The following is a 23751-nucleotide window of genomic DNA, read 5'->3' as shown; positions in this document are numbered from 1 at the left end:
AGATCTTTTAAAGACATGTGACCAGTGTATGAATCGAATCAAGTCTTATTGGGTGTGTTTACTCTCAAACGTGTTGTTTTTGATCGGCTCTCCTCATGTCTTTTACAAAACAACCTGGTGGACATCAACCAGTCTGGCTTCAAAAGCAGTCACTCAACAGAAACTGCATCAGTCGATACTGCCTTGATTCAAATTCTGCAACACTGGCATGATGCACTTAACAGCTCTCCCAAAATGGACAAATATGCTGTTTTTGTTGATCTTGGTGTTGCAAAACCTTGTGATGTTTTAGTGCAAGTATACTTGATTTTTATTTGTCCGGTTACCGAGTATTCTAGTCCAGTATGGGGTTCACCTCCTATAGGGCTATCTGAGAAGCTAGAGAGGATCCAAAAGCGATGTTGTTGGATAATAGTTATTCCGACTTCAACTCTCCCAACACTGAATGAAAGGTGTGAGGAAGCCACAATACGAACTCTTACTAAAATACTTAAGGTAAGTTTCCTGTCTGTGGTTCCTATTGCTGCTAATTCTCTAGCGGCACAGGACATTTGTTGAACCCAGGACTAAAACTAAACACCATGACCTCTTCTTTATTCCCTCTGCTTTTAAATTGTCAAATTTTAAATAAATTAAATAAGTAAAGTAAAGTAAAGTAAAGTAAAGTAAAGTAAAGTAAAGTAAAGTAAAGTAAAGAACACTAACCCCCAAAGCCTGGTTCATTTGACTAGTGTGATCGCTCTGTGGATCGCTCAGGATTGATCATGCAATTAATTCCAGAATGTGTTTGCATTTACACAGAACATTAACGTTTATGCATTTGACAGACACTTTAATCCAAAGCAACTTACATGGTATTACAAGCTACACATTGTTATCAGGAGAGCTGAACTAAAACTGTTACAGGTCTGTTATCAGAAACATTTGAGGTCATTGATGCTTCTGATTTCAATAATTCATTTCTCATAATGTAAAACTGAGCAAATGTTTAGAAGAGAACTGAATGTTTTACATAAGTAAGAAGATCTACTTACCATTTACCAATGTAGATATACACTAAAACAAACAAACAAACAAACAAACAAACAAACAAACAAACAAACCCAATATCAGCATTGATACAAGAGTTGAAAAGTAAATGATTGTTTCTTTAATGCTGTTTAATGACTCTTATAAGAGCTGAAATGATTATGAAAATCATAAAAAATGAATCTTACTGTTGGAGGTTGAGGAAGGTTACAGTCTGAAAATAATACAAATAAATTGAGTCATTCATTATAGGAAAAAAACACATTTAATCTCACAGTAAACATTGAAAGATGATGAAGAGACAATGACAGATTAAGGAGTTAAACCTTTTGCTCCATTCTGCTTGAGTTCTTTAGTTATTTGAAGGACAAGAGTCTCCACGTATGATGGCAAAGAAGATGAAGCATTGAACAACTTCTCAAAACTGGGAAAGAAAGACAGAAGATTTCAGTACAAGAGACACCAAACACTAAATATCCTCAGATAAGAGACTCAAGGAGACTTACATCAGTAGATATGAACTGCATGGAATAATGGTCTGTGGAAAAAGAAACATGTATAAGTGCTATTATTAGATATGAAATTCAATTCATTCATCATCCGGGTCACGGCACCACCAATGTATTGCTTCGGCTCTCATTTGAATTTAAACTGTCAGTCAAGCAAGCATTGGAGATGAATGTGATAAGAGGAAGTCTACAAGCCACAGGATCATATGTCTGTCGATAGTTCAGCTCTTAAGACCAAAGGAGTGACGTTTAAACACCACACATCACAAACCAGATGTCTTCCACTACACTAAACCCAATCACAACTGGGTCATGGCACCACTGACAGAACCTTACGAAATTAATGTGTAGCACTGAAATTACAATAATTTTTTGATCAATTTTATTTACATTTTAGGAATAAATTACATTCAACAAATCCCTCTATATGACATTTTTGAGTTTGTCACACTGTATTATTAAACTAGCCTCGGTTTCCTCATGCTGCCTTGCGCACAAATTTGTTCACATTGCAAGTCTAGCATGGAAACTATGGACCTTTTTTGTCCCTGAAATAAGAAAGCAATCACAGAACGGGGAGGGGGCAGCAAGACGATGACGACGTCTATGCGACACACCAAAGCAGTTTTGTTTATCCAACGCAGGAGCAGACGCGAAACTACTTTTCAATGCAGCATTAGATAGTGTTCTAAGTAGTTTTGAACGCAAGTTTATTTAAAAAAAGAGCAACTTTTGCCATTAAACAATTTCATATCCAAGAAGGATGTTCGGATATGGCAAGACATGATAGCCACAAAGTTTTATAGGGCCAGCCTGCTAGGCATTGTCAAAGATGAAGTACAATTAACTTATAAATGGTAAGTGGTATTTATTAATATCATATTGTCATTATGCCTGTACTGTGGTTGTTACAGTGCCACTAAATTGTGTTGCTTTTCAGTAGATGTTTTTGCTGTTCTGACATTTTGCTGTTATTTTTGAACTTTCTCATAACTTAGGTCATTTTGCAATATACAGCTACCGGTTTAGTTGCATAGATTTCAGCTGTGTGCACGCGTACCGATAAAAGTTGTTTAGGTTTGAATCTGGTAAAATTGAAAAGATTGGCTATGAGCTACGTACAGATGCATTTGATAGACATTCGTAGCGCCCAATAAACGGCTCAATGCCTCAAATACGAGAAAATGGGCGTATGGTTCCCAGACCACCTCTCATTCTCTATGAGACTGGTCTGGTGTTAGCCAGGCTATTATCAAACAATTTTTGTGTCATAAATGAAACTAAGATGCTAAAATGCTGTCTGTCATAAAGATTCAAATAAGTTTTACCGTCTGTGAGCGTATGAGCAGGATTTGAAGAACATCAGGAAGTCCTCGTTCCACAGGAGACTCCAACAGATAATCAAACACTTCATTGATGATCAGATCTTTTTCTGTAAGTTCAGGAAGATCATCAACCATCAGTTCAACCATTTGGTCTGCAGAGAGATAATCCAGAGTCTCCAACTAAAAACAAACAGAAGAACGAGACAGATGAAATGAGGTGAAATATAAAACTGTGAGAGGTTCATGTTGTCTTGTGCTGTTTGTTCTTGAATGAAATCAAATGACATACAGGATTTAAGAGTGGGTCGATGAAGAGCAGATCTCTGAGAGACACAAACTGAACAAACAACCCAAAGTTCATCTGTAGCCACTCAGTGCTGCTGTTAGAACTTGATACACAGCCTTGATCTGAAACACGACAAACAAACAAACAATAAGATTAAAAGCACAACATACTCTGTCTGAATCATGTGTGGAAGAGAAAACATCTCCAGCTCACCTGTTGTGTTTCTTCTGAGGAAGGGCAAGATGAAGAACTCCACCATGTTGCTTCTCTGCATCTCATCCATTAGATGGAACTGAATATTAAAAGCCTGAAGACTGAAGGGAAATAGTTGAGAATCAAGTCAAGCATCTTATAAACTCCTGACACTTTTGATCTATTGGGAACGTTGAGGAAATGGTTTTCTTACAGTTGCTGGTAGGTTTGACAGCTGAGGTTTTTGCTGATCATGCACTGCAATAGTGAGGATGATGCGTACGGTAAAAAGGCCTTCAGACTCTCATTGAACCACACATTCCATTGGTCAGGACTCAACTGCTCCAGTCTGAGTTCAGCGATCACATCCAGCACATGAGACAGCGACTCACTTCTGATTGGCTGAGTCTGATGATGTCATTATGTTATTAATCTCAGTTAAGACTTCAGTATATTTAAGTCAAGTTTCACCAGGATTATTTACCATATTTTCTGCCATGCTTGAGAAGATGATGAGCGCCTGATCTAGAACCTCATTTGTTTTGGTTAAGAGCAGTTTCCAGATTTCCTTTGATGAACTGATGTTGCTTGATAGTTGACACTTCAGAAGATCTGCCAGGTTTACAGCAGTGAAGTCATTCAACTACGAACAGAAGACATGAGCTCAGTGAACATCATTGTTCAAGAAATATCAGCATGATTTCAGACACGGCAAGGATTCTCAGACACGTGACTCAATGTGAGATAATGATGCTGAAGAGTAAAATACGCTTGAAATAATTCCTCACCGGAGAACAAGCGTACTGATCCAGACTGATATTACAGGAGACGCTCATGAAACCAGCTGACAGAAGAGCGTTCAGCTCATCACTGTAGAGGAGAAAGATGTTTATCATGAATGTCCTGTAGATGAAATGAACTTAATTTGCATTTGGTGCAAATTTTAAAAATCTGATAAATACCCATTTACTCCAGAGCAAATTGAGGTTTCTGAAAGGAATCATGAAATAAAACAGAAGGTGTGTTGTGATATGCTATCATCTTGAGATAAAGTATTTTATATATGATATCAGATATAACTTACCATTAACAGGAGTTGAAATACACTACAAACAATATGATCAAAATAACACAAATATATTAACAACTGCAATGATTTGTGTTTTCCATCAAAGACATTTGACATTTTTTATGTTTATGAAATGATTTCTTACCGTAAAAGGTGGAGGAAAGCAGCCTGTGAGAAAGACCAACATCATAGCTTTAGTAAAATAGTTTGTGCGTGTGTGACTAAACTAGTGTAAAAATGTCTATTCAATGTTTTTATAAATAAGTTGTTGTAGAAATAACAGACATGATTCCCACTCAAATTTCCTGACTTTTTCCTGACTAAAAAGCTGAATTTCCATGACCTTTGTCCAGGATGCTGTGAGCCTGGATAATTTAGTGTACACCGCGAGTTTATTAAAATGTTTCTTAAATGCATAAAATGAATAAACAGTGCCAATAAACATCCATTTAAATTGTAGTCAGCGGAGGCTTGGACCCGGAAATGCTTTTCCTTACGTCACAAGTTAACAAGCGGATTACATAACCCTAACCCTAACAAGTTAACAATTATTATTTAAGAAAATGAAAACTAAAATTTAAAGCAATAAACAAAAAACCCTGATCTTCTATAACTTGGGAAAAAATCTCATGACCCGTGGGAACCCTAAACAGAAGTTTGTGTTATGTTCTCATTTCAAAAAATGTATGTTTAAGTGTGTACCAGGTGAGGCCATCTTTTTCAACAGGTCTATGTTGTCCTGAACCGGTTCCATCATGTAGTGAAGAAGCAAAGACTCCTCCAGTCTCTGAACACTGAAAGAGAGAGAGAGAGAGAGAATTAATTCAATCAGTGTAGAGAAATCATGTTGAATCAGATCTCTGAGCATTACTTACATGAGTTGGTATGAAGAGCACTCCAGACCCATCTGACACACAGAGAGACAGAGTTAGTTTCAATCATTCAGACACACATGCACATGTTTGTTGTCTGTTCAGTGATCAAGGTGTGTTTACCTCGTCAGCGAGCATGATGAGGTGTTCAAGCATCATAAATAGACCACGCTCCTCTGGAGAAATCAAGATATAATCAAAAACTAAATTTATGATGATGCTTTTCTCTGGGAGACGAGGAAAATCTTCAACAATCAGTTCAGCCAGCTGATTCGGAGATAAAACTGGGATTGCATCGATCTGAAATGCACAAACACAGGCACGTGAAATAAGTTACGGAAATGAATCAGATAAATCAACAGACATTCGCAGAGCTTCATCACAAGAAATGAAAAAACCTCCTGACCCCAATTCATGAAATACAAAGGTACACGAGAACGGTTGACATGATTGTTTAGATGACATAAAACCACAAGCAGAAGATGTCCTGCTCAGTGACAATCATATAACTCACAGCGTTAAAGTCTGGCTTTAGCTGGTACATCTCCATTAACATGGCAAAGTGTGAAAATCCACCAAGGTTTTGGGTCACCCAGACACTGCTGTTTTCAGTGGGACAACCACCTGAACACACATTTATATCACATGTTAATCTACAGCTCTCAGTATGGGTATGTAGATACAGACAAACAAACAAACAGACAGACGGACAGACCTGAAGCATTTTTTAGGCTTAGATAGGAGAAGATGAAATATCTATACACATCCTGTGGTCCTTCTCCTGACATCATGAACATGTTGTCACTTAGTTCTGAAACACTAAGAGGACAAAAACCATTAAAATCAGATGGGTTCAGAGGTCACGTAATACCTTCACATGTAATTTTTCAGATGTAAGCTCAGATAAGAGCAGATCTCAGAGTTCAATAACAGGTGACAAAGAAACAGTTGATGCTAGACAGAAGATAGTTATAGTAGAGCCAAAGCAAGATAAGAGCAGATGTGGACGTACAGCAGCTGAAAGGTTTGGCAGCTGAACTCTTTGTGACTGAGGCATGTGAGATATTCTGGAGTCAGCGTGGAGAGAAGAGGCTTCAGTTTGACCTGGAACCATAATCTGACAAAAGACTCGTCCTGCAAGCTCTGCGTCGTGAAGGTGTCTTCTATTTGATTCAGGATGTCACCAAAGTACGGACTCTGGGAACTGAAATTCTGAGACAGAGGAACAGGCGTGTGAAATTCTCAAGACTGATATATTAAACAAAGACAAGGATCAGAGCCATGCGCTTACAGTCATGGAGAGCTGCTGCAGAAGAGCGTTGAGGTTCTGGGAGAGATGAAGGAGAACTTCCAAGAGCGTCTCCTCCGTGAGCGTGAAGTTTGAGCGTGCGGCACAGTTCAGGATAGTGGACACGTGCTCCACCAGGTCAGTCAGCTGGAAAATAACCAAAAATTGTCATGCAATGTCACCCTTTCAGAAGCACAAACTGATAGAAGCGTGTTTTTAACTTACGGCACACGTTCTGTCGTCGATACTGACGCTACAGATGTCTTGACTTTCATTCGGGACTTGAGATCCCATCCCTGTCTCGATGTAGCTGAAAACACCCAGCGTGATATCAGAGTGGCTAGATAACTTTATATTCAGAAGCACCATTTGTGTTTGGTTAACTGGGACAGTACTAGCATGGTAAACTCACAACTGGTTATGGAAGACAGCCGTGAGGTTGGATGGGATTTCGGCCAGGTCACCGGGCAGGAATCGCCTGAGCATCGGAGAGACCACATATGTGAACCAGTCGTCAATATCTGTGGGGTCAAACTCGTCCTGCAGCTCATCTGTCAAATTCTGCTGCTTGAAAGGAGCGGCGATCTCAGCGAGCGTGAGGTTTATCACGGCCTGCATTAGCGTGGCGCTCCGCATACCGTACAAGTTTTGCTGGAAGCAATCAAGAGCCATCAGAAGAGTCCAAACATTTATAAAAAAATGACATAAGAGTGTCTTTGTGTACCGTTACCTGCTGTGTCAGGGACACAAAGTTGTGTACAAAACTTCCGACGGGTCTAAATGCTGTCATGAATCCATTAAGAGCCTGCAGACACACGGACATGAGTTTCAGCGCACATATCTAGAACATCAGAACAGATATGAAAATTCTAAATTCTGTTTTTGACTGGTGCAGGTGCACGTCTTGCCTGTCGGAGGGGATCCTGCATCGAGGCGGATGGACCATTTCTCATGTAAAACATTGTGCCGTTATCTGATGGCTGGTGGTTCTCGGAAGACTGAAGAGAGGAAAGTAAACTCTGGAAGACCAGACTGAGAGAGCTGTCAGTCAAGCCCACCATCTCTGGATAGAGGAGAAGCTCGGCCTTCTGCTCTCGAGTCAAGAGGTGCAAAACCTCCAACTGATGAGAAGATCAGCAGAACATCATATTAGACATCAGAAGACTGTTCTCAGTCAAATACAGCTTAACCTTAATGGACTCTATCTGGGACATAACAGAGAAACTATTACAAGTAAAGAATATCTAAAATAGAGAATGGATGAAAGCTATTTAAAGCTATAGGTTATAGGTCATCAGGTCTTTTTAGTTCAGTTCTTTTTATTTAACCAGGGTAAGAACTCATTGAGATTAAAATCTCTTTTACAAGAGTGACCAGGCCAACTATTTACCAAAGGATAAAACACATATAGCGATTTCCTAAAAGTAGCTGAAACTCATTTAATGATGGAAACGTGGTAAGCTTTAGTTTAGGGGTCTCCAACCTTTTTGTGAGCAATTATAAAACATCTGGAGGGTTAATTTATTGGTATAGTCTACTCAAAACATTTTTATTTTACTTGTTGGAATTTATTGTTTAAAATTCTAACATAGCCAAGCTAAAATAAAAGTATAGAATAAATAAATATTGGTAACACTTTACAATAAAGTTCATTAGTTGACACTATTTAACTACATTAGTTTACATGAACTAATAATGAACTGCACTTATGTTAACTAATGAACCTTATTGTAAAGTCTTACCTAAATATAATATTTAGGCTATTTATAGATTGCTATAGATTTTTAGATATATTTTTGTAATGCTGGTTGAAAATTTTATTTTATCATCATAACAATACTTCAAAACTGTCTAGCCTAATTGTAAAAGGAAGCTTAGTAAAAGTAAGCTTTTACTTCTGTTAATGTGGGCTAGAATCAACAAGCAAGCTGCAATTATTTCAATCCATTAATCTTTTATTATATTTTCTTTAAGTTTTTTACATTTCTTCATTAAATCTTATCACCACAATGGGAAGCCAATTAAAAAAATATATTAGAAAGAACATTAACAAAATAAACATATGATATAGAAGTAAATAATACAATTAAACTACAATTAAAATTTAATTAAATGAAATAATTCAAAATGAAAGCAAAGATTAAAGTGGTCATAACACTAGCTTTAAACAAAACATGAGCTCCATATTTCAGCACAAACATCCAGTAGAAGTGCATTACTGTATTGTATTGCTTGTTTGTTGGCTTAGGATGAATGTGTTTATCGTGTTTGTCTCATATGCAGTACACAGAGTTTAAATTGTGATGAACTCTTATGGGAATAGTGTGAAGCAGACGGTTACGTTCTTACCCCGCTGAACAGCATATTGATGGACGTGAAGTCTCGCACTTGAGCCATGACTGAGAATGAGCCAAAGTTCTTCATGAGCCAATCCTCACTGCTGGCCTCTGGATCAACACAACCTACGACATCACAAACACATCATATACAGTACACAATCATCATCATCATCATCATATGACTCATGATCCACCACCAATGTGTGTGTGTGTGCCGGAAGATGTGTGTTGTGTGTGTGTGTGTGTTAGTGTTTGTGTACCTGAGGATGTGTTTCTCGAGAGAAACGGGTACATAAAAAAAGAATAAATCCACTTCTGTTTCACTGGATCTAGATGAGAGAAATGCTGACTCAACTCCCTCACACTGCACACACCACACAAACAACACAAACGAACACACAACATATATATTAATATATACACAACACAACAAACACAACATAACATGAACAATGACTTATTATGAATCAAAGTGCATTGAGAATAATGTGTGTGTACGTACACAGTCTGGTAGGCATTGCAGCTGAAGTTTCTGTTACTGAGACACGTAAGAAAGTTTCTGGAGATGGATGACAGCAAAGGAGTGAGTCTGACGTCCAGCCACGCCTTGATCACATGATCCTCATCCAGAGCGACACCTCCGGACAGATCCAGCACAGGAACGCCGGACACGCTGGAGCGCTGCGGGTGAAACACACACACACACACAGTATAACGACAGACGTGTCAAAGTAAAGCTGAAGTGTGCGTTTAAGTTTGTGTGTTGTACCATGAAAGTGTAAACATCCAGAGCAGCACTGATGAGTCCCTTTAGATTCAACACATGATCCGCTTCAAGATCTGATGGCACGCCGGCACACGACAAGAAGTTTTGCGTGGAGTTTGACATCTGCATCAAGACCAACAGCACAAATTCACAACACATTCTGCACATATATTCACACGTGACGATCAGCAGCTATATTTATATATAAAGTTAAGTGAAGTGAAGTGACAGCCAACCCAAAGTCAATACCCCACAAACGAATGATAAGAGAGTATGTGAGCGGAGCGGATCGATGAGCAGAGCGCTGTCTGTGTTTTTTCTCCCTCCATCACGAGCTCATGTTTCTTTAACGTGAACTCTTTTGCTTGGACATTTGTATAATCTGGACTCAACCCGCCATTCTTTCTTAAAATATTACTTTTTATTGTCATTATTACACATTGATGATTTACTCCTTGTATTTTGTAATTTCCATACATTTAGCACAGATGTCTAGAATGATATATATAGAAAATCTATAATGAAGTAACACTTGGGCAAAAGTGTTGAATAGTTGATCTGGTGCAACTGCACCGACTGAAACCATGCATGGAGAATATATAAGAAATACTTTATAAACCGTACCTCTGGAGTGGAGAGATTAGACAATTACAAGCTAAAAAAGTGTTTTATTTAACCAACACAGGCCTTCATAAGGGCTACTGTACACAGTCTACACAGGTTCAATAAAGAGAAGAGAATAAGAGAATAAAGAGAATACAAGACAAGAGACAAGAGGACAATGGCATTGACCAATCAGGTGACATGTCAGTAAAGTGATGACATATGGGACGCTTGTAATCTTTTAACCCTGATAAACGCCTGTGTGCCCAAACGTGTTGGCAAAATTAAATAACTTTTCCAGCTTACCGATGTCTTTTGTTCATGGCTTTGGTTAAAAAAGTTTTTTATGCAATACAGTTTTGAAAGGGTTTAATGAATTGAAATAAATAATTATTAATAATAATAAATAATGCATGTAATCTCCACAGACAGGAAAAACTCTCTCACAGCAGAATTCAGAAGTGTGTGGGTGCGCGCGCGTATGTGTGTGTGTGCGTGTCTGTGACTCACATGAGTGCATTGTCCTGATGTAATTCCAGCACCGGTTCCACAGGTTTGACTGTAAATAATGAAATGAGAGGAAAACAATGGAAATTGAGCAAAAGGTCGTAACGATGAAGGAACACAAGAAATGTTATACGTGATTTCAAGACAACACCATTAAACACAAGAGACACCAAGTTTCAGACATCATCTTTTGTCCAACTCTTTCTTTAGGGTATATAAGAAGCAGATGTGATGCATTTTACTCACTTTTGCTCTGCAGATTTCACACCCCCTGAAAAAAGAGAGAGAGAGAGAGAGAGAGAGAGAATGTACAGTCATTAAACAACATTTTGATCACAGGTCAGGAGATTGAGGACATGAAAAATAAATGATCTCTACTCACCCAAACCTATCAGTCCTGCATAGAGGAGCAGGAATATAATAGACGATCCCATTACGACAATTCACTTTTACACAACCATTTGTGAAATTCACCTGTTGGACAGAAAACAACAACATGACAAATGAATGTAGAGACTTTAACAGCAGAACGTAAAAACACTGAGATGACTAAAGAACGACTTGTTAACAGCGAGATTAAACTGGGGATTTCCTGTCAATTCCTAACCTTTTGCAATTTTTACCCGTGAATGGAAACAAATGCTGATATGATATAAAAGCATTGCTATGACTGTATTGTATAGCTTTTATATATTAACAAACATTAAAGAAAACTAGTTTGTAAGTTTGTAAGTAAAAGATTTAATAACAGCACTAACTTGATGGTACACTGCTTATAACGTAGATGTATGAATGTAAATGATATACAGTTCGTCAGTGGTGTAGTCTAGATGTTTGTAGTGATACTTTGATTTTTCCCTCACACCCTTATAGACCTTTTGCGTGTTTGCAAACAGAGATGATGATTTTTGTGGGCGGAGCCCAACTGGTGTCAGAAAGTGTCAGCTCTGCAGTAGCGGTGTGAAGTGTTTTAGCATTAAACAAAGTTGCTCGTCTATCAGCTTGAATCATTCTTCTCTAGCATCAACAAGGCATTTTCGCCCACAGGACTGCTGCATACTGGATGTTTTTCCCTTTTCACACCATTGTTTGTAAACCCTATAGAAATGGTTGTGCGTGAATATCCCAGTAACTGAGTAGTCCGGCACCAACAACCATGCTACACTCAAAGTTGCTTAAATCCCCTTTCTTTCCCATTCTGACATTCAGTTTGGAGTTCAGGAGATTGTCTTGACCAGGATCACACCCCTAAATGCATTGAAGAAACTGCCATGTAATTGGTTGATTAGATAATTGCATTAATGAGAAATTGAACAGGTGTTCCTAATAATCCTTTAGGTGAGTGTATATTGTATTGTTCTTTATTGGTAAATCAATTATTTTACAGTATGAATCACTTAAGTCTGTCCGTTTAAGGGCTTATTGCAACCACAAACACCTACGTTTATCTTCAAATGGTGTCTTTGACAATGGTATTCTATAAAAATGAAGGTCATCTTTTTTTGGCATTCCTATTCTGACACTCGACAGCACAACAAGACATTTTCTAGCGAGTTATATTGTTCGTTTCACTTGAGTGTAAATCATTCCCACTGTTTTTCTGCCATCACATTGCGCACGCAGCCTGCAGTGACGTAACTGTGACGTCTACTCGCAAAAGGTCCCAAAGCAACACCCCATAACCACCACCACACTCACAGATGCATACAGTATCAATCTTCATGTAATTGACAGCATTCTGATTAAGTGCTATGATCACGTCAGTTTATTATAAGTTATTAAATTATAATCTGTTAAAGCTCACGTAACACACGCTGTTTCTGCATTTCTGATATTAATCTGGAGTACCTATGGAGTAGTATGACATCCTTTATATCTCTGAAGAGTCTTTAGTTTAATCAGATTTATAAAAGAAAGATTAGCTTTACCGAATCTTTCCGATAACGTACGAAAAAATGAAGAAGGAGGAGTTATAACACGGGAGGAGTGAGTACGAGTCATGCAACACTATACAACACTGTTTTAACTTATGATTCACTACATGTTCGTGTCATTTATATAATATACACGCGCCTATTTCCAACATAAGACAGAAGTCTTACTTACCACGTGTAACTCGTCATGAAAATCCACCGCATCAAACACACACACGCAAAACTCCGCTGCTAATCCGGATAATAAACTATATCCATTGTTTCCATAAGGCTGGATGTCTTCTCCTTACATCCAAAAACACACTTCTTGTTGTGCCATTGTTGACTTTTGAAATTAAACAAAGCTGAGTGGCGTGATAAGCTGTTAGCAAGCTCTAGCGTCTCCCGCTGACTGACAGCTGGGCGGGGTTTTCCGGGGGAAGTTTTCCGGCGGAAGCCCATATAAAGAAGTGATACGTATCGAAAACCCCTGAAATGTCAGTTAGAACCGTAATCGAAAAAAATTAGCCGAAACTTGTACGAACCCTGGCGAGGTGCATTCGGCACAGAAATACTCTGAAACACGCCCATCTGCATTTTTGACACTTTGCTTACGCTTAGCATGAGGAAACAACTCTATAACTGTGTTAATAAGTCAGAATGCTTGAAATACCATTAAACCCCCCCTTTAAAAATTTTTCTCTGATATCTACACAGAAGGTTTGTGGTTTTATTAAGTGTAAAAATTATTCAGAGTCAGTTTTTCATGTCCATTTACAACCCTAGGATTTGTCTTTAGAATGAAAGGGTCTATTATTATCTTATTTGAAAGGGTCATGAATAATAATGATGAGCTCTTCTCTGATTGGCTGTTTCTCAGAGCAGCTCCTCCAGTAGCTCTGTGTGTGTGTAAACCGATCTTATGTTTGAGTCTGTATCAGATTTTGAGGAATAATCAATTGACCTATGGCTAAACCACGCCCCAAACGAGATGAGCCAATCACAGTGCGCTAGCTAACCCAATACACTCAGAAATTCTCTGCTTTCAGGTCCATTGAAATGCATTGCAGTTAGTCAGTTTCCATTCGTTTTTATATGTTTTTTCTTGTCATTTTAAGTTTAAAATGGTCAAACGGTGTGCATAGGTACATGCAACTCCGACACTAGGTATCCCGAGATTCTGGGCGACGTTGTGTATTTTTTACCCTTTCCCAAGCCACATTTCAACCAAGATAAGTGTCTACTCTGGATTAAGTTACCACAACATCAACTAAACGTGGATAAATTAAACAAGGATGTCTACATCTGTTCTAAGCTAAGTCAACAACGTATTTGAACATTATCTTTAACATCTCTAACGTAAAGTTAGCCTAACATTAACATTAACGTTAGCTTCTAGCTGTGTAGTATATCATGTCATATAGCTTCATTAACGAATAACCGAGATAACAAATGTTATTTGTAATAGCATGTTGTGCTGAATGATTCATGTAAATATGATGGCAACGAGATGCGGTTTCTCGTGTTTACACTGTGACCTGTAAATTTTTGCATGGAGCTGAAGCTTTTCATCGACCTTCTCCACAATAAAATTATTAATATAACCCTCTAATAGTTAAGTCCGTTTTGGTGACTTTGAGATGATATATAGTTTTTTTGTCTCCAAAAATCATTAATTTGCCTCCTGTGAAATGTCTCCTTCTATGACAGCTGCCATAGCGCCTGTTCACCGAATGTTGATTGTTTGTCCGAGTGAGTGGAGGGGGCGTGGCTTAGCCATAGGTCAATTGTTTGGAGATTGTTAATGGACGTTTCTGAGTGGTAAGTTTGTGGGTTTTTTTCAGTATGGACCTGCAAAATGTAACTGTAACATCAATAGTAGAACTTCAGGCTAAACGTTAACGTAAAGCATTAACTAGCATATAGCACTAACTCAACAGGCTCATGATATTTCATTACCATGTAAAGAGCTCATATTATTCATCTATGCCAAAATAAGTACAGTTTTACATTGGCATTTACAGCTGGGAAAACTGCACTGATTTTTTGACTGGTTTAATGTTAATCAGCATCTAACTTGGGGCCAAATTTATTTTTACAATTTATTAAACTGTTTAATCTTCACACCATGGCTAACACATGCATGAAAGGAGAAAGTTAACATTACCATAATGCAGTAATTTAACGTTTTTAATTAATACGCTTATAAGATGACCATGAATTAACTCTCATTTGCAAAGTCATTGATATAAAAACATTTTTTGCATAATAATACAAGAAATGTCTAAGAATAAACATAGGCTCTTATTTTAATATTATTACAAGACCATCAAGTAGCCTAATATTAGATAACAAAACCAAAGTGGAGAAGATGATCATTACTTTGCTGGTGTGATTTATGAACCTCAATGCAGACCTGAATTACCTTACAGATATTTAAGAAGAGAAGTTTAACACAGAAGCACAAGGAAACACTGAAGGCAGCTAGTGAATAAAAACCATCAGGACATCAACATGGCCTTGTTTAAGTGCATGTGGACCCTCACCTCCACATGAAGAAATAAACTATACTGATGATTTAAATGTGGTTAAGACCGAGGGGAAACCTTCCGATCTCTTTGATGAAGCCAATATGGAAGTGTCTTATTGAACCAACTTCATCAACGTTCGTTTTTGTATCATACAGATTAACATAAGCAGTGCTGTAGTCCAGGGTATATGGCGTATACACACTTCTTTTTCAGTCGGATTTGCGTATACCCACTTCTAAACAGTGATTTAGTGCAGTGTATATGCAGGTAAAAGTTGTATTTCCACTTCTCTTGAAGCTAATGCTAATCCAATCGCATGATGTGAATAAACGTAAATATACCCTAAAACACTCACTAAAATAAGTTACTTGTGCGATAAGGAGCACCGGATTCCTTTGAAATATGATTCCCCTAAATGCCATTAAGGTTGCCATCAATCTGACAATGCCCAACGCAATTGGATTAGAGAACTGTCAATCACTACCTGGTTCACTGCCTGCCATCATTAATAGGAAAGATGAAGCGAACTACTGAAACTTTTTTCCAGATTTACAAACAACCTCGCAATGCTACATCCCCGTTTTAGCTAGCAGTTCAAGCTAATGATTGCCAAGCGCCGTCGTCCGCTCCACCCGACCGCCTCCCACACCCCAAGTCAGCGAGGATGCCGACAGAGATGCAGCTTGACTGTCCCGCTACAGTTTCCAACAAAGACTTCAACCAAAGTGAGCACTTTTAAATAACAGGTCAGGAACTTGTAAATTATGTTAATAACTTTTAACAGAGATCGAAATTACAATTTGCCCTGCCATCGCTGTATGTCAAAACTGCACTGACAATGAATCGGTATCTGTTTAAAATCATTAAATCAGTTATTTGTTATGTCATAATTAGATAAGTTTTGCTAGCCTGGTTAGCCAGACCTACATCAAGATGTAAGGTCTGGCAACTCTTCACACAAACGGCTCAATGCAAGGGGCGGGATATAAGGTTGTCCCTCAAAATGCCTCTGCACGCAATAGGATAGCGCTATGACCAATGAGAACAACGAAGAAGGTGACGTAGTTACCGTAACCAGTCGGCAAAACTCCAAACACATCTTTCTTGCTTAAAAAGGACTTCAGTAGGGTTTATTTGCTCTTCTCTCAAAGAAAAACATAAGTCTAAGTCCTCCAGAGTCGCGGCCAAAGCCGCTTCAAAAGAAAGCTGTTCGCCAGCAGCAGCGGCAGCCATTCTTTGTTTTCAAGTAGGAACCGTTGCAGCTCTGTCGTCATCATGTTAAGCCCGCCCCACAGACGCTACACACGATGTGATTGGCCTGACCAAATTTTGGTTTTTGGAGCTGTTAAGTGTATTGTGAGTGCCTAGACTAAACCCTGGCAGCAAATATATTTTGCGGCCGCTAGGGTGCGTCTAGATTTCTAGGCTAAAGTTTTGCACTACCCAACCACAGTTTAAGTTTCTTTACTAAATATATAAGCATCAATTTAAAAACCCTGCATTGGGTTAAGAGTGTCATATGTTGTAAAATGTATTTAAATACAGATTAAATACTGTTATTTTTATGAAAATATTGAGGCTTTTATCCAAAGCGACTTACAATGCATTACAAATATACAGTATATAACCCTAACCCTCTCTTAAAACACCATGATTCCCTTATCTTTTATGTTTTAGAATATAGTATTAATATAGATTTTACTAATGTATTAGGCCTACCTGTACCTGTAGGCTTACACTATCTGTGGCATATCGGCTGTTCCAAAAGATAGTTTACAAGAGAAACTACTAGACCCCAGACTATGTGCAAGGTGAGAGAATAGTTGTCAACAAACTAAAAAAGTGTCCTCACAATTCATAATTAGTTGTCTATTCCTATAGTCTTTGAGCCAGTAGGCCTATTTTTTTTTAAAAAATCTGCACCTCTTTGTGGCTTTAATTTCCTAATGAACCTAAAACTCTTAAGAAGTCAAGCATCAGAAATTAAGTGACAATGTGAAAATACTACTAGCCCATTTTGTGGTGATCTACTTGCAAGACTATTCCCATGCTGTTTATAACAAAGAGCGTTTATCTATTGCCGGGATGCTTTAAAAAAATGGGGGGGGGGTAAACCCAGTTCTCCAGGCACCACTACACCACTGAGCATACATGCACTTGTTGTCATGCTAATAATGAAGAAAAGAGTTTTCTAATCTCCACATTATTACTGTAATTCAGTAGTAAGAAAGCCTACATCACATCCCACAACTTAACCACTCTTCTGAACAATATTAGCCATACAACTTTAAAAACTATAACACAAAGTCTTTTAAATTAACCAACATTAAACACTAACAAGTGTTTCCTATTACTTAATAACAATTTAAAAAGTACTCTCCAAATGTAAGTTGCATGCAGTCCATTCCATTGGCCATTTAGTAGTATCATCAAAAAACGAATTAATTTAGTAAAATTACATGACAGGTCAAGATCAAGAACAAAATTTTTTATCAATACCTTTAATTGAACTAAAGAAAGTTTTACACACAATTTTTCACACAGCAACTCATTACAGCCACTAAATTTATACATTTAAGTTATTTCTACTTTTTAATATTGTCAATTAATGAGCTATTGCTCACATGAGCAACCAAATCCCATACAGCAAAAAAAAAAAAGAATTTTTTTTGCCAAAAATATGTGTTTTAACCTTCTTATATTAACATATATTTCAAAATGTATTCCAGATGCAACAAATACATTTCTAATTTTACAACACATAGTGCAAAAAAAAAATATTTTTCTTGCCAAAATATATAAGTTTTTACAAAAAGTATATAGTATAAGAATAACATGTATAAGTATGTATAAAATATACAATTATAATTAGTATAATTTACAGTTGAGCAGTTAATCTTCAATCCTGTTATGGTTTCTTTCAATGTAATGTGAATATAAATGCTTTAAAATCTATTTATATGACTAATCATCTTGACCAAGTTTGTCAGTCAGTCAGCATTTCATAATGAACAGTGTTCAAATTTGGAAAGTTATTTAGAGATATAATCGGTTCTGGTACGGATGGCATGACATCTTATCTTTTAATATGCATATCCAATCGGGTTCAATTTATATATTTATTTAGTCAAAGTATTTATTCATTTTCTCTATGCTGGGACTTTTGTTTGATCTTCATGGTATAGAGACAGAAAAAGAGATGACATTGAAAAACTGGAAGCAACAAGGAGGAATCAGAGGAGTTAAAGATATCAAACTTAAGCCCTTATAATTCTTTACACAATCAGGTGAAGAAACCCAATCTGTCACAATCAGATTGACCAGTCAGAGCCCTCACTTTATTCTCCAAGACATCCATACTATACTAAATCAAGCATCAGTTTTTTTTTATTTACCTTTAAAGTATCTCCCTAAATAAAAAAACACTAATGCTGAATGTATAAATTCATTTAAAAATAACCAGCACAACTCTCTCCTTATTCACTCGTTCCACTTTATGTATTAAGTAAAAAGCCGTGAATATAAATGCGTTTAGTAAATAAATGAGGTGTTGATGACGCTCGCTGAAGCCCGTGGGCGATGATGTGTCATTTCTTGGATGTTTAACACAAAGACTAGTGCATTCTCACAAACACATTTTTGACATACCAAAGCACACAACACAAAAGAGCTGCTGGAAACTCTGTCAGGTTTGACCGGTCGTGTGAGATGATACAGCAAAGCCACAGATCACCTGTGTGTTCATCTGTATGTCTAAAACACACCCGGTCTGGTGTCAGAAAAATAAAGAGACAAACCTCAGAAACATGACCATAAAGTCATGCCACTGTGTTCCTGTTTGTATTTTGGACACATGAATTGTTTACGTGTATTTGATGTAAAGGTGATTATATAATTACATGTAGATTTGTTTCCTACAGTATTGTTAATGATAATATTTTTAATTTTTTAAATAATTCAGTTCTCAATGTCATGGAAACAGGCAGCGGGTATGTAATAAAATATCAAATAACCTGTACTACCACAACAAGATTACATCTCTTTGCTGATGTGTATCGGCCGCCCCTGTTATTCCTTTTGTTTCGCCTTGAGCTAGCGCCATGACATAATCGTGACGTAGGCTTAATAATCACCCCATGTAGCTTCATTAAAGGATCATTTCACCCGTAGAAACATTAATCTTAATTGAAAGTGCGTCATATTTGTAGACGAAAAATAACATGATGATTTTTACATCATTGAAAGAAGGAAGTGCAAGAAAGAAATCTGTATTTCTCCTGTCTCAGCGGCAACTGAGAAAATGATGCACGACCATTCAAAAACATGACTGGGGTTCTAACTATACAAAGCTTAATGCAAATGGGTGAAGTGTCCCTTTAAGAACTGTGTAGCCATATATATTATTAATAATATATAAAGTTGGAGCCGATGGTGTAGTGGACAGTATTCCGACATATGGTGCAAACGCGTTTCTGGCGACCTGAGTTCGAATCCTGGCTCGAGGTCCTTTGCCGATCCCATACCCTCTTTACCTCCCTAACCGTCTCTCAATTACTTACTGTCTATTAATAAAGGCAAAATGGCCCCCAAAAATTAAATAACATAAAAAGATGTTGACAGGCATATTATTTTATAAAAACAGTGTGTTAATGATAGCTTTACTGTAGATTTATTACTTACAAGTGAATTTAAATGTATAAATATACAATAATATAAATTAATAAAATATATTTACAATGTTCATCTAGTTTGAAATTCATGACGTAAAAATATTTAAATTAAACTTTTTAGTGTCCAATCATTTACTCATGAGCGGGATAATGTAGTGTACAATATTATCAGTAGATGTTATCACAAATCAATCCCTGATCCCAATCCCCCTGTCAGGATTTATTCTCACTTGCTTATTGTGAATGAAGAGTTTGGTTCCAAAACGCAATAAAATAGAAAAGAAAGCAAGAATAGCAAGAAAGTGACAAGATGAAAACCACTATTTTCTGTTACAAGCTTTTACATAGCATCTTTAGGTTATAAAAACATTAAAAATTCAAATCCATAATTTGTTTAGGGAGTAACCTGGTGAGTGAGAGAAGATGGGTTGGTGGAGGGATTCTGAAGACTGTAGAGCAGAGGTCCCCAACCACCGGGTCGCGACCCAGTACTGGGTCGTGGACTAGTTGCCACCGGGTCGCAAGAACGTCCCGACAAAAATGTGTATAATAGCCACGTAATGGCTTAATCGGGTATTTTGTACTGTAAGAGACGACTTCAAATAACATCAATATTTCCACTTTTGAACAGAGCCGCGCTCTCTCTCTTTTTCTCCGCCTCTCTCTCTCTACTAGCACATCAGCGATCACATTGCTGTCATTAGAGTTTGAGCATACAGTACTTCTAAAACACAATCGATCAATTTTAGAATTGCGGAGGTATGACTTTATGAATCATTTGCAAATGTACGTCGCAAATCATGTAAAAACGCAGAGACGTTCAACATCGTAAATGACTGAAAAGTAATTATTTTATTCTTCTTTAAAACAACTTCAGAATTATCCATCGACCGTAGCACCATGATCAAAATAAACTATTAGGCTAATAATATTTAAACGGCTACACTTTTAACGTTGGTTTGAAAGGAACCTAAACTTGTCAATCATCATTAATCATGGTAAACGTGAGTCTCCGTGCCCAGCCGCAATTCTTCTGGCATCTCTCCTCCTTCACTGCATTTTTCTTCTCTTCCGTTACTTGGAATTGGGTCTCGAGCCCGACCAAGTTTCGAGCTGCCTTCGAGAACAGCAAGCCAAGTTCGTTTAGGTTCCATTAATTATTAAGACTAAATGGGCAGGCAAACTAGTAAAAACAATGAAAGTAAAAAACAATCCGCCAAAATATGGTTTTACACGTCTATAGAAAATATACTACAGCCTAAATAAAGCAATTATTAATTTTCCTAAGATATGGTTGTTATCTTTAATTTCGTTTAAAACGTACATTTCGAAAAGGAGGATTTTCAGCACGTTTGAGCAGCAACTCAGCGACACCAATCCCCCCAATTTCACCCCCCGGTCCGCAAATTTTTTTAAAAGCTGAAACCGGTCCGTGGTAAAAAAAGGTTGGGGACCCCTGCTGTAGAGAATCCTTAGGTGAGTTTGACTGTGATTATATATGGGCTTGCCTTCATGCTGATTGGGTAGATATGTTGATTACTGATAGACATCTGGTGATACTAGAGTATTTGTTGATTACTGATTGCAAACAGCTTTAGGGATCTGAATAGTTTATTTGATGTGTTCCTGCCGAACTACGTTAATAAAACATCATTTCATGTGTTCTGAATGAAAACGCATTGTGGAAACGCGTTGGTAGGCTAGTGCTTTTAGTCCCTCTCTGCTATTATAGTTTATCAATACGGCAGAACGACATGGAAGCCTCTTTGGAGATACCCGTTCAATGTAAATAAAGAAAAGAAATTCTAAGCTTACAAAGAAAAGTCAGATACCAACGAGGACATATTGATGAATAAAAACATTGATTTTGATTAATAAAACACTTAAAACCCTACTAACTGTCCCTTTAAGGTCACCATATGAGGTCACGGTACACTCACAGTGAGCTCATACCATGAACTCAACATTCTGAATTCACAATGAGCTCACATATAGCTCACACTGTGATTATTATGGTATGAGAATGCTGTGACGTCACTGTGTTCTTGTGTGATCTCACGTGTTGACTGGGAAGTATCTGTGTGTCCATGACTATCAACACCTTTATGTCTGATCAAATAAGGCACACATGTAAGAAAAGGTCACTTTTACTTTGACCAGTTCCTGTTAAACGTCTATTCAAATTAGATTTAGAATTGCAAAGCAGTATAGTAGCATATGAAGTAAAATGTGAAACATACATATTCAGTGTCTTGTACTCAGTTACCTCACTAAATACAGTAATGTGTAACTTTACTGTATTTTTCAAATAGCTGTGGAAATAATATAGAGTGCTGTCTTGAGCATTTTCAGGTCACCAAGATCTGACTTTTTTGCATTGGAAAACATTTATAGAGTATAAAAACATGCCAAAGCCATTTGACTATCTTGTTCATTAACAATGATGTCAGTACTTTTCATCTTGATGACACTGACACTTTAATTGACATGATTACTTGCTTTTGAGGAATGACCTATCCATTTTGAGCAAGTGACACGCTTTCGTAGGTTATCAGCTGGGTTTTGCAATTTGTACTAATTGAGAACTGTCGTGCAAATGTAGATAGTGATGTAAGAAATGCACCAAAGTGACTGAGAAAAACTCTAATATCAGAGCCATTGTTTTGTCTTAAGATGCAAACCACTAAGGTTTTTTTCAAAGTATGTTTGTAAGAAGTCCTTAATTTTCATATTTTAACTATGGCCAAATCCTGACTTAATTTAAACCATGTCCAGGAAACTGACCCTTACTGTCCAACCTAATAATTCTGCATTAAATCTTATGGCGATAGATAGATAGATAGATAGATAGATAGATAGATAGATAGATAGATAGATAGATAGATAGATAGATAGATAGATAGATAGATCTGAATCCTGGATCCCATCAGCATATACACATTTATACACACATAACTTCATAAAGAAAGAGATTTAGAGACTTTACCTGTCAGGTGTGTTTCTCTCAAGGACAAATGTAACTGAGTGACTCTGTCTCACAGCTCACAGACACAATGTCATTCACACAGACTCCGCCCCCACAGCCGAGTGACACTGTCATTCACACAGACCCCGCCCTCAGAGCGGACACACACACACATACAGTGAGGAAGTTCACAGGTAAGATTGGGTGGAGTCAGGATTGATGGTAAACTGAGAGTCATTCTCTATTATATTGTGTAAGTGTTAGCTATTGTACTGCAGTAACCAAAGACAGTCTAGGAAACAATCACTTATAAAAGAATAAAGAGAACAAGTAATGTGAGAGTTCAGTGACCACCATCAACATGAAATGATTTCACAACAGTCACATTAACACATCTTTATGTTTGAGATGGAAATAAGAGCCAGAAATAGTGATGCATACAAACAGAAAAGCTTTGTTTCACTATATTAGTGAGGTGATGTCATCTCATCTTATGTTTTTTACAAATAAGGACTGTATAGAGTAAAATGTGATCTGAAATGTGATCTAAAAAATGAAATGTGGACATGTTTTTGTGTAAATCTCCTGGAATACACCTGGAAGATATTAAAAAATCTGATCTACCGGATGGCACGCAAATGACATTAAAGCGAATCACATCAGACTGGACACACATGTACACAACAGTGTTTGAAAAGATATCATGCTAAATCCACTTTCTTAGCTCTTAAATGCATTTTGTTGTATATTTTTAGTGTTTATAAGTACATAAAAGTTTAAATTAGTCTCTTCAGGTGCTTTGTTGATATCTTTAAGTTCTGTTTTGAATATATTTTCCAACCTGTTCTGATTTTTCTATTATCTATTACGTTTTTTGAACAATTACG

At 37.3% G+C, this 23751-nt stretch overlaps 1 protein-coding gene across 3 annotated transcripts in view; it reads right to left on the bottom strand.

Annotated features, from left to right (window-relative positions):
• The window catches only part of mslnb (mesothelin b), a 64394-nt gene extending 41467 nt beyond the window's left edge, over positions 1 to 22927 (bottom strand). For 2 of the 3 annotated variants that reach the window (XM_073814461.1, XM_073814462.1), the window contains exons 1-32: positions 22886 to 22926; positions 11168 to 11259; positions 11032 to 11056; positions 10789 to 10837; positions 9679 to 9798; positions 9412 to 9590; positions 9170 to 9273; positions 8920 to 9032; positions 7479 to 7691; positions 7301 to 7375; positions 6983 to 7221; positions 6796 to 6880; positions 6574 to 6717; positions 6295 to 6494; positions 5998 to 6101; positions 5797 to 5906; positions 5406 to 5582; positions 5286 to 5317; positions 5113 to 5204; positions 4556 to 4578; positions 4426 to 4447; positions 4304 to 4331; positions 4130 to 4211; positions 3826 to 3984; positions 3556 to 3749; positions 3363 to 3463; positions 3153 to 3271; positions 2867 to 3043; positions 1536 to 1567; positions 1356 to 1453; positions 1218 to 1243; positions 1035 to 1056 (exon numbers count right to left, since the gene is read on the bottom strand). In XM_073814461.1, the coding sequence (XP_073670562.1) occupies positions 1035 to 1056; positions 1218 to 1243; positions 1356 to 1453; positions 1536 to 1567; positions 2867 to 3043; positions 3153 to 3271; positions 3363 to 3463; positions 3556 to 3749; positions 3826 to 3984; positions 4130 to 4211; positions 4304 to 4331; positions 4426 to 4447; positions 4556 to 4578; positions 5113 to 5204; positions 5286 to 5317; positions 5406 to 5582; positions 5797 to 5906; positions 5998 to 6101; positions 6295 to 6494; positions 6574 to 6717; positions 6796 to 6880; positions 6983 to 7221; positions 7301 to 7375; positions 7479 to 7691; positions 8920 to 9032; positions 9170 to 9273; positions 9412 to 9590; positions 9679 to 9798; positions 10789 to 10837; positions 11032 to 11056; positions 11168 to 11219 (3196 nt within the window). In that variant the 5' untranslated portion in view covers positions 11220 to 11259; positions 22886 to 22926. Of the gene's footprint in view, positions 1 to 1034; positions 1057 to 1217; positions 1244 to 1355; positions 1454 to 1535; positions 1568 to 2866; positions 3044 to 3152; positions 3272 to 3362; positions 3464 to 3555; positions 3750 to 3825; positions 3985 to 4129; positions 4212 to 4303; positions 4332 to 4425; positions 4448 to 4555; positions 4579 to 5112; positions 5205 to 5285; positions 5318 to 5405; positions 5583 to 5796; positions 5907 to 5997; positions 6102 to 6294; positions 6495 to 6573; positions 6718 to 6795; positions 6881 to 6982; positions 7222 to 7300; positions 7376 to 7478; positions 7692 to 8919; positions 9033 to 9169; positions 9274 to 9411; positions 9591 to 9678; positions 9799 to 10788; positions 10838 to 11031; positions 11057 to 11167; positions 11260 to 22885 lie in introns of all 3 variants that reach the window. The other variant, XM_073814460.1, reaches the window with a different exon arrangement.
• Between the last annotated feature and the right edge of the window lie 824 nt (positions 22928 to 23751).

The sequence above is a fragment of the Paramisgurnus dabryanus genome, chromosome 4, assembly GCF_030506205.2.
Source record: "Paramisgurnus dabryanus chromosome 4, PD_genome_1.1, whole genome shotgun sequence".
Taxonomy (NCBI): Eukaryota; Metazoa; Chordata; class Actinopteri; order Cypriniformes; family Cobitidae; genus Paramisgurnus; species Paramisgurnus dabryanus.
The sequence above is the reverse complement of the archived record's forward strand: the minus strand, read 5'-3'. Positions and strand labels throughout refer to the sequence as shown.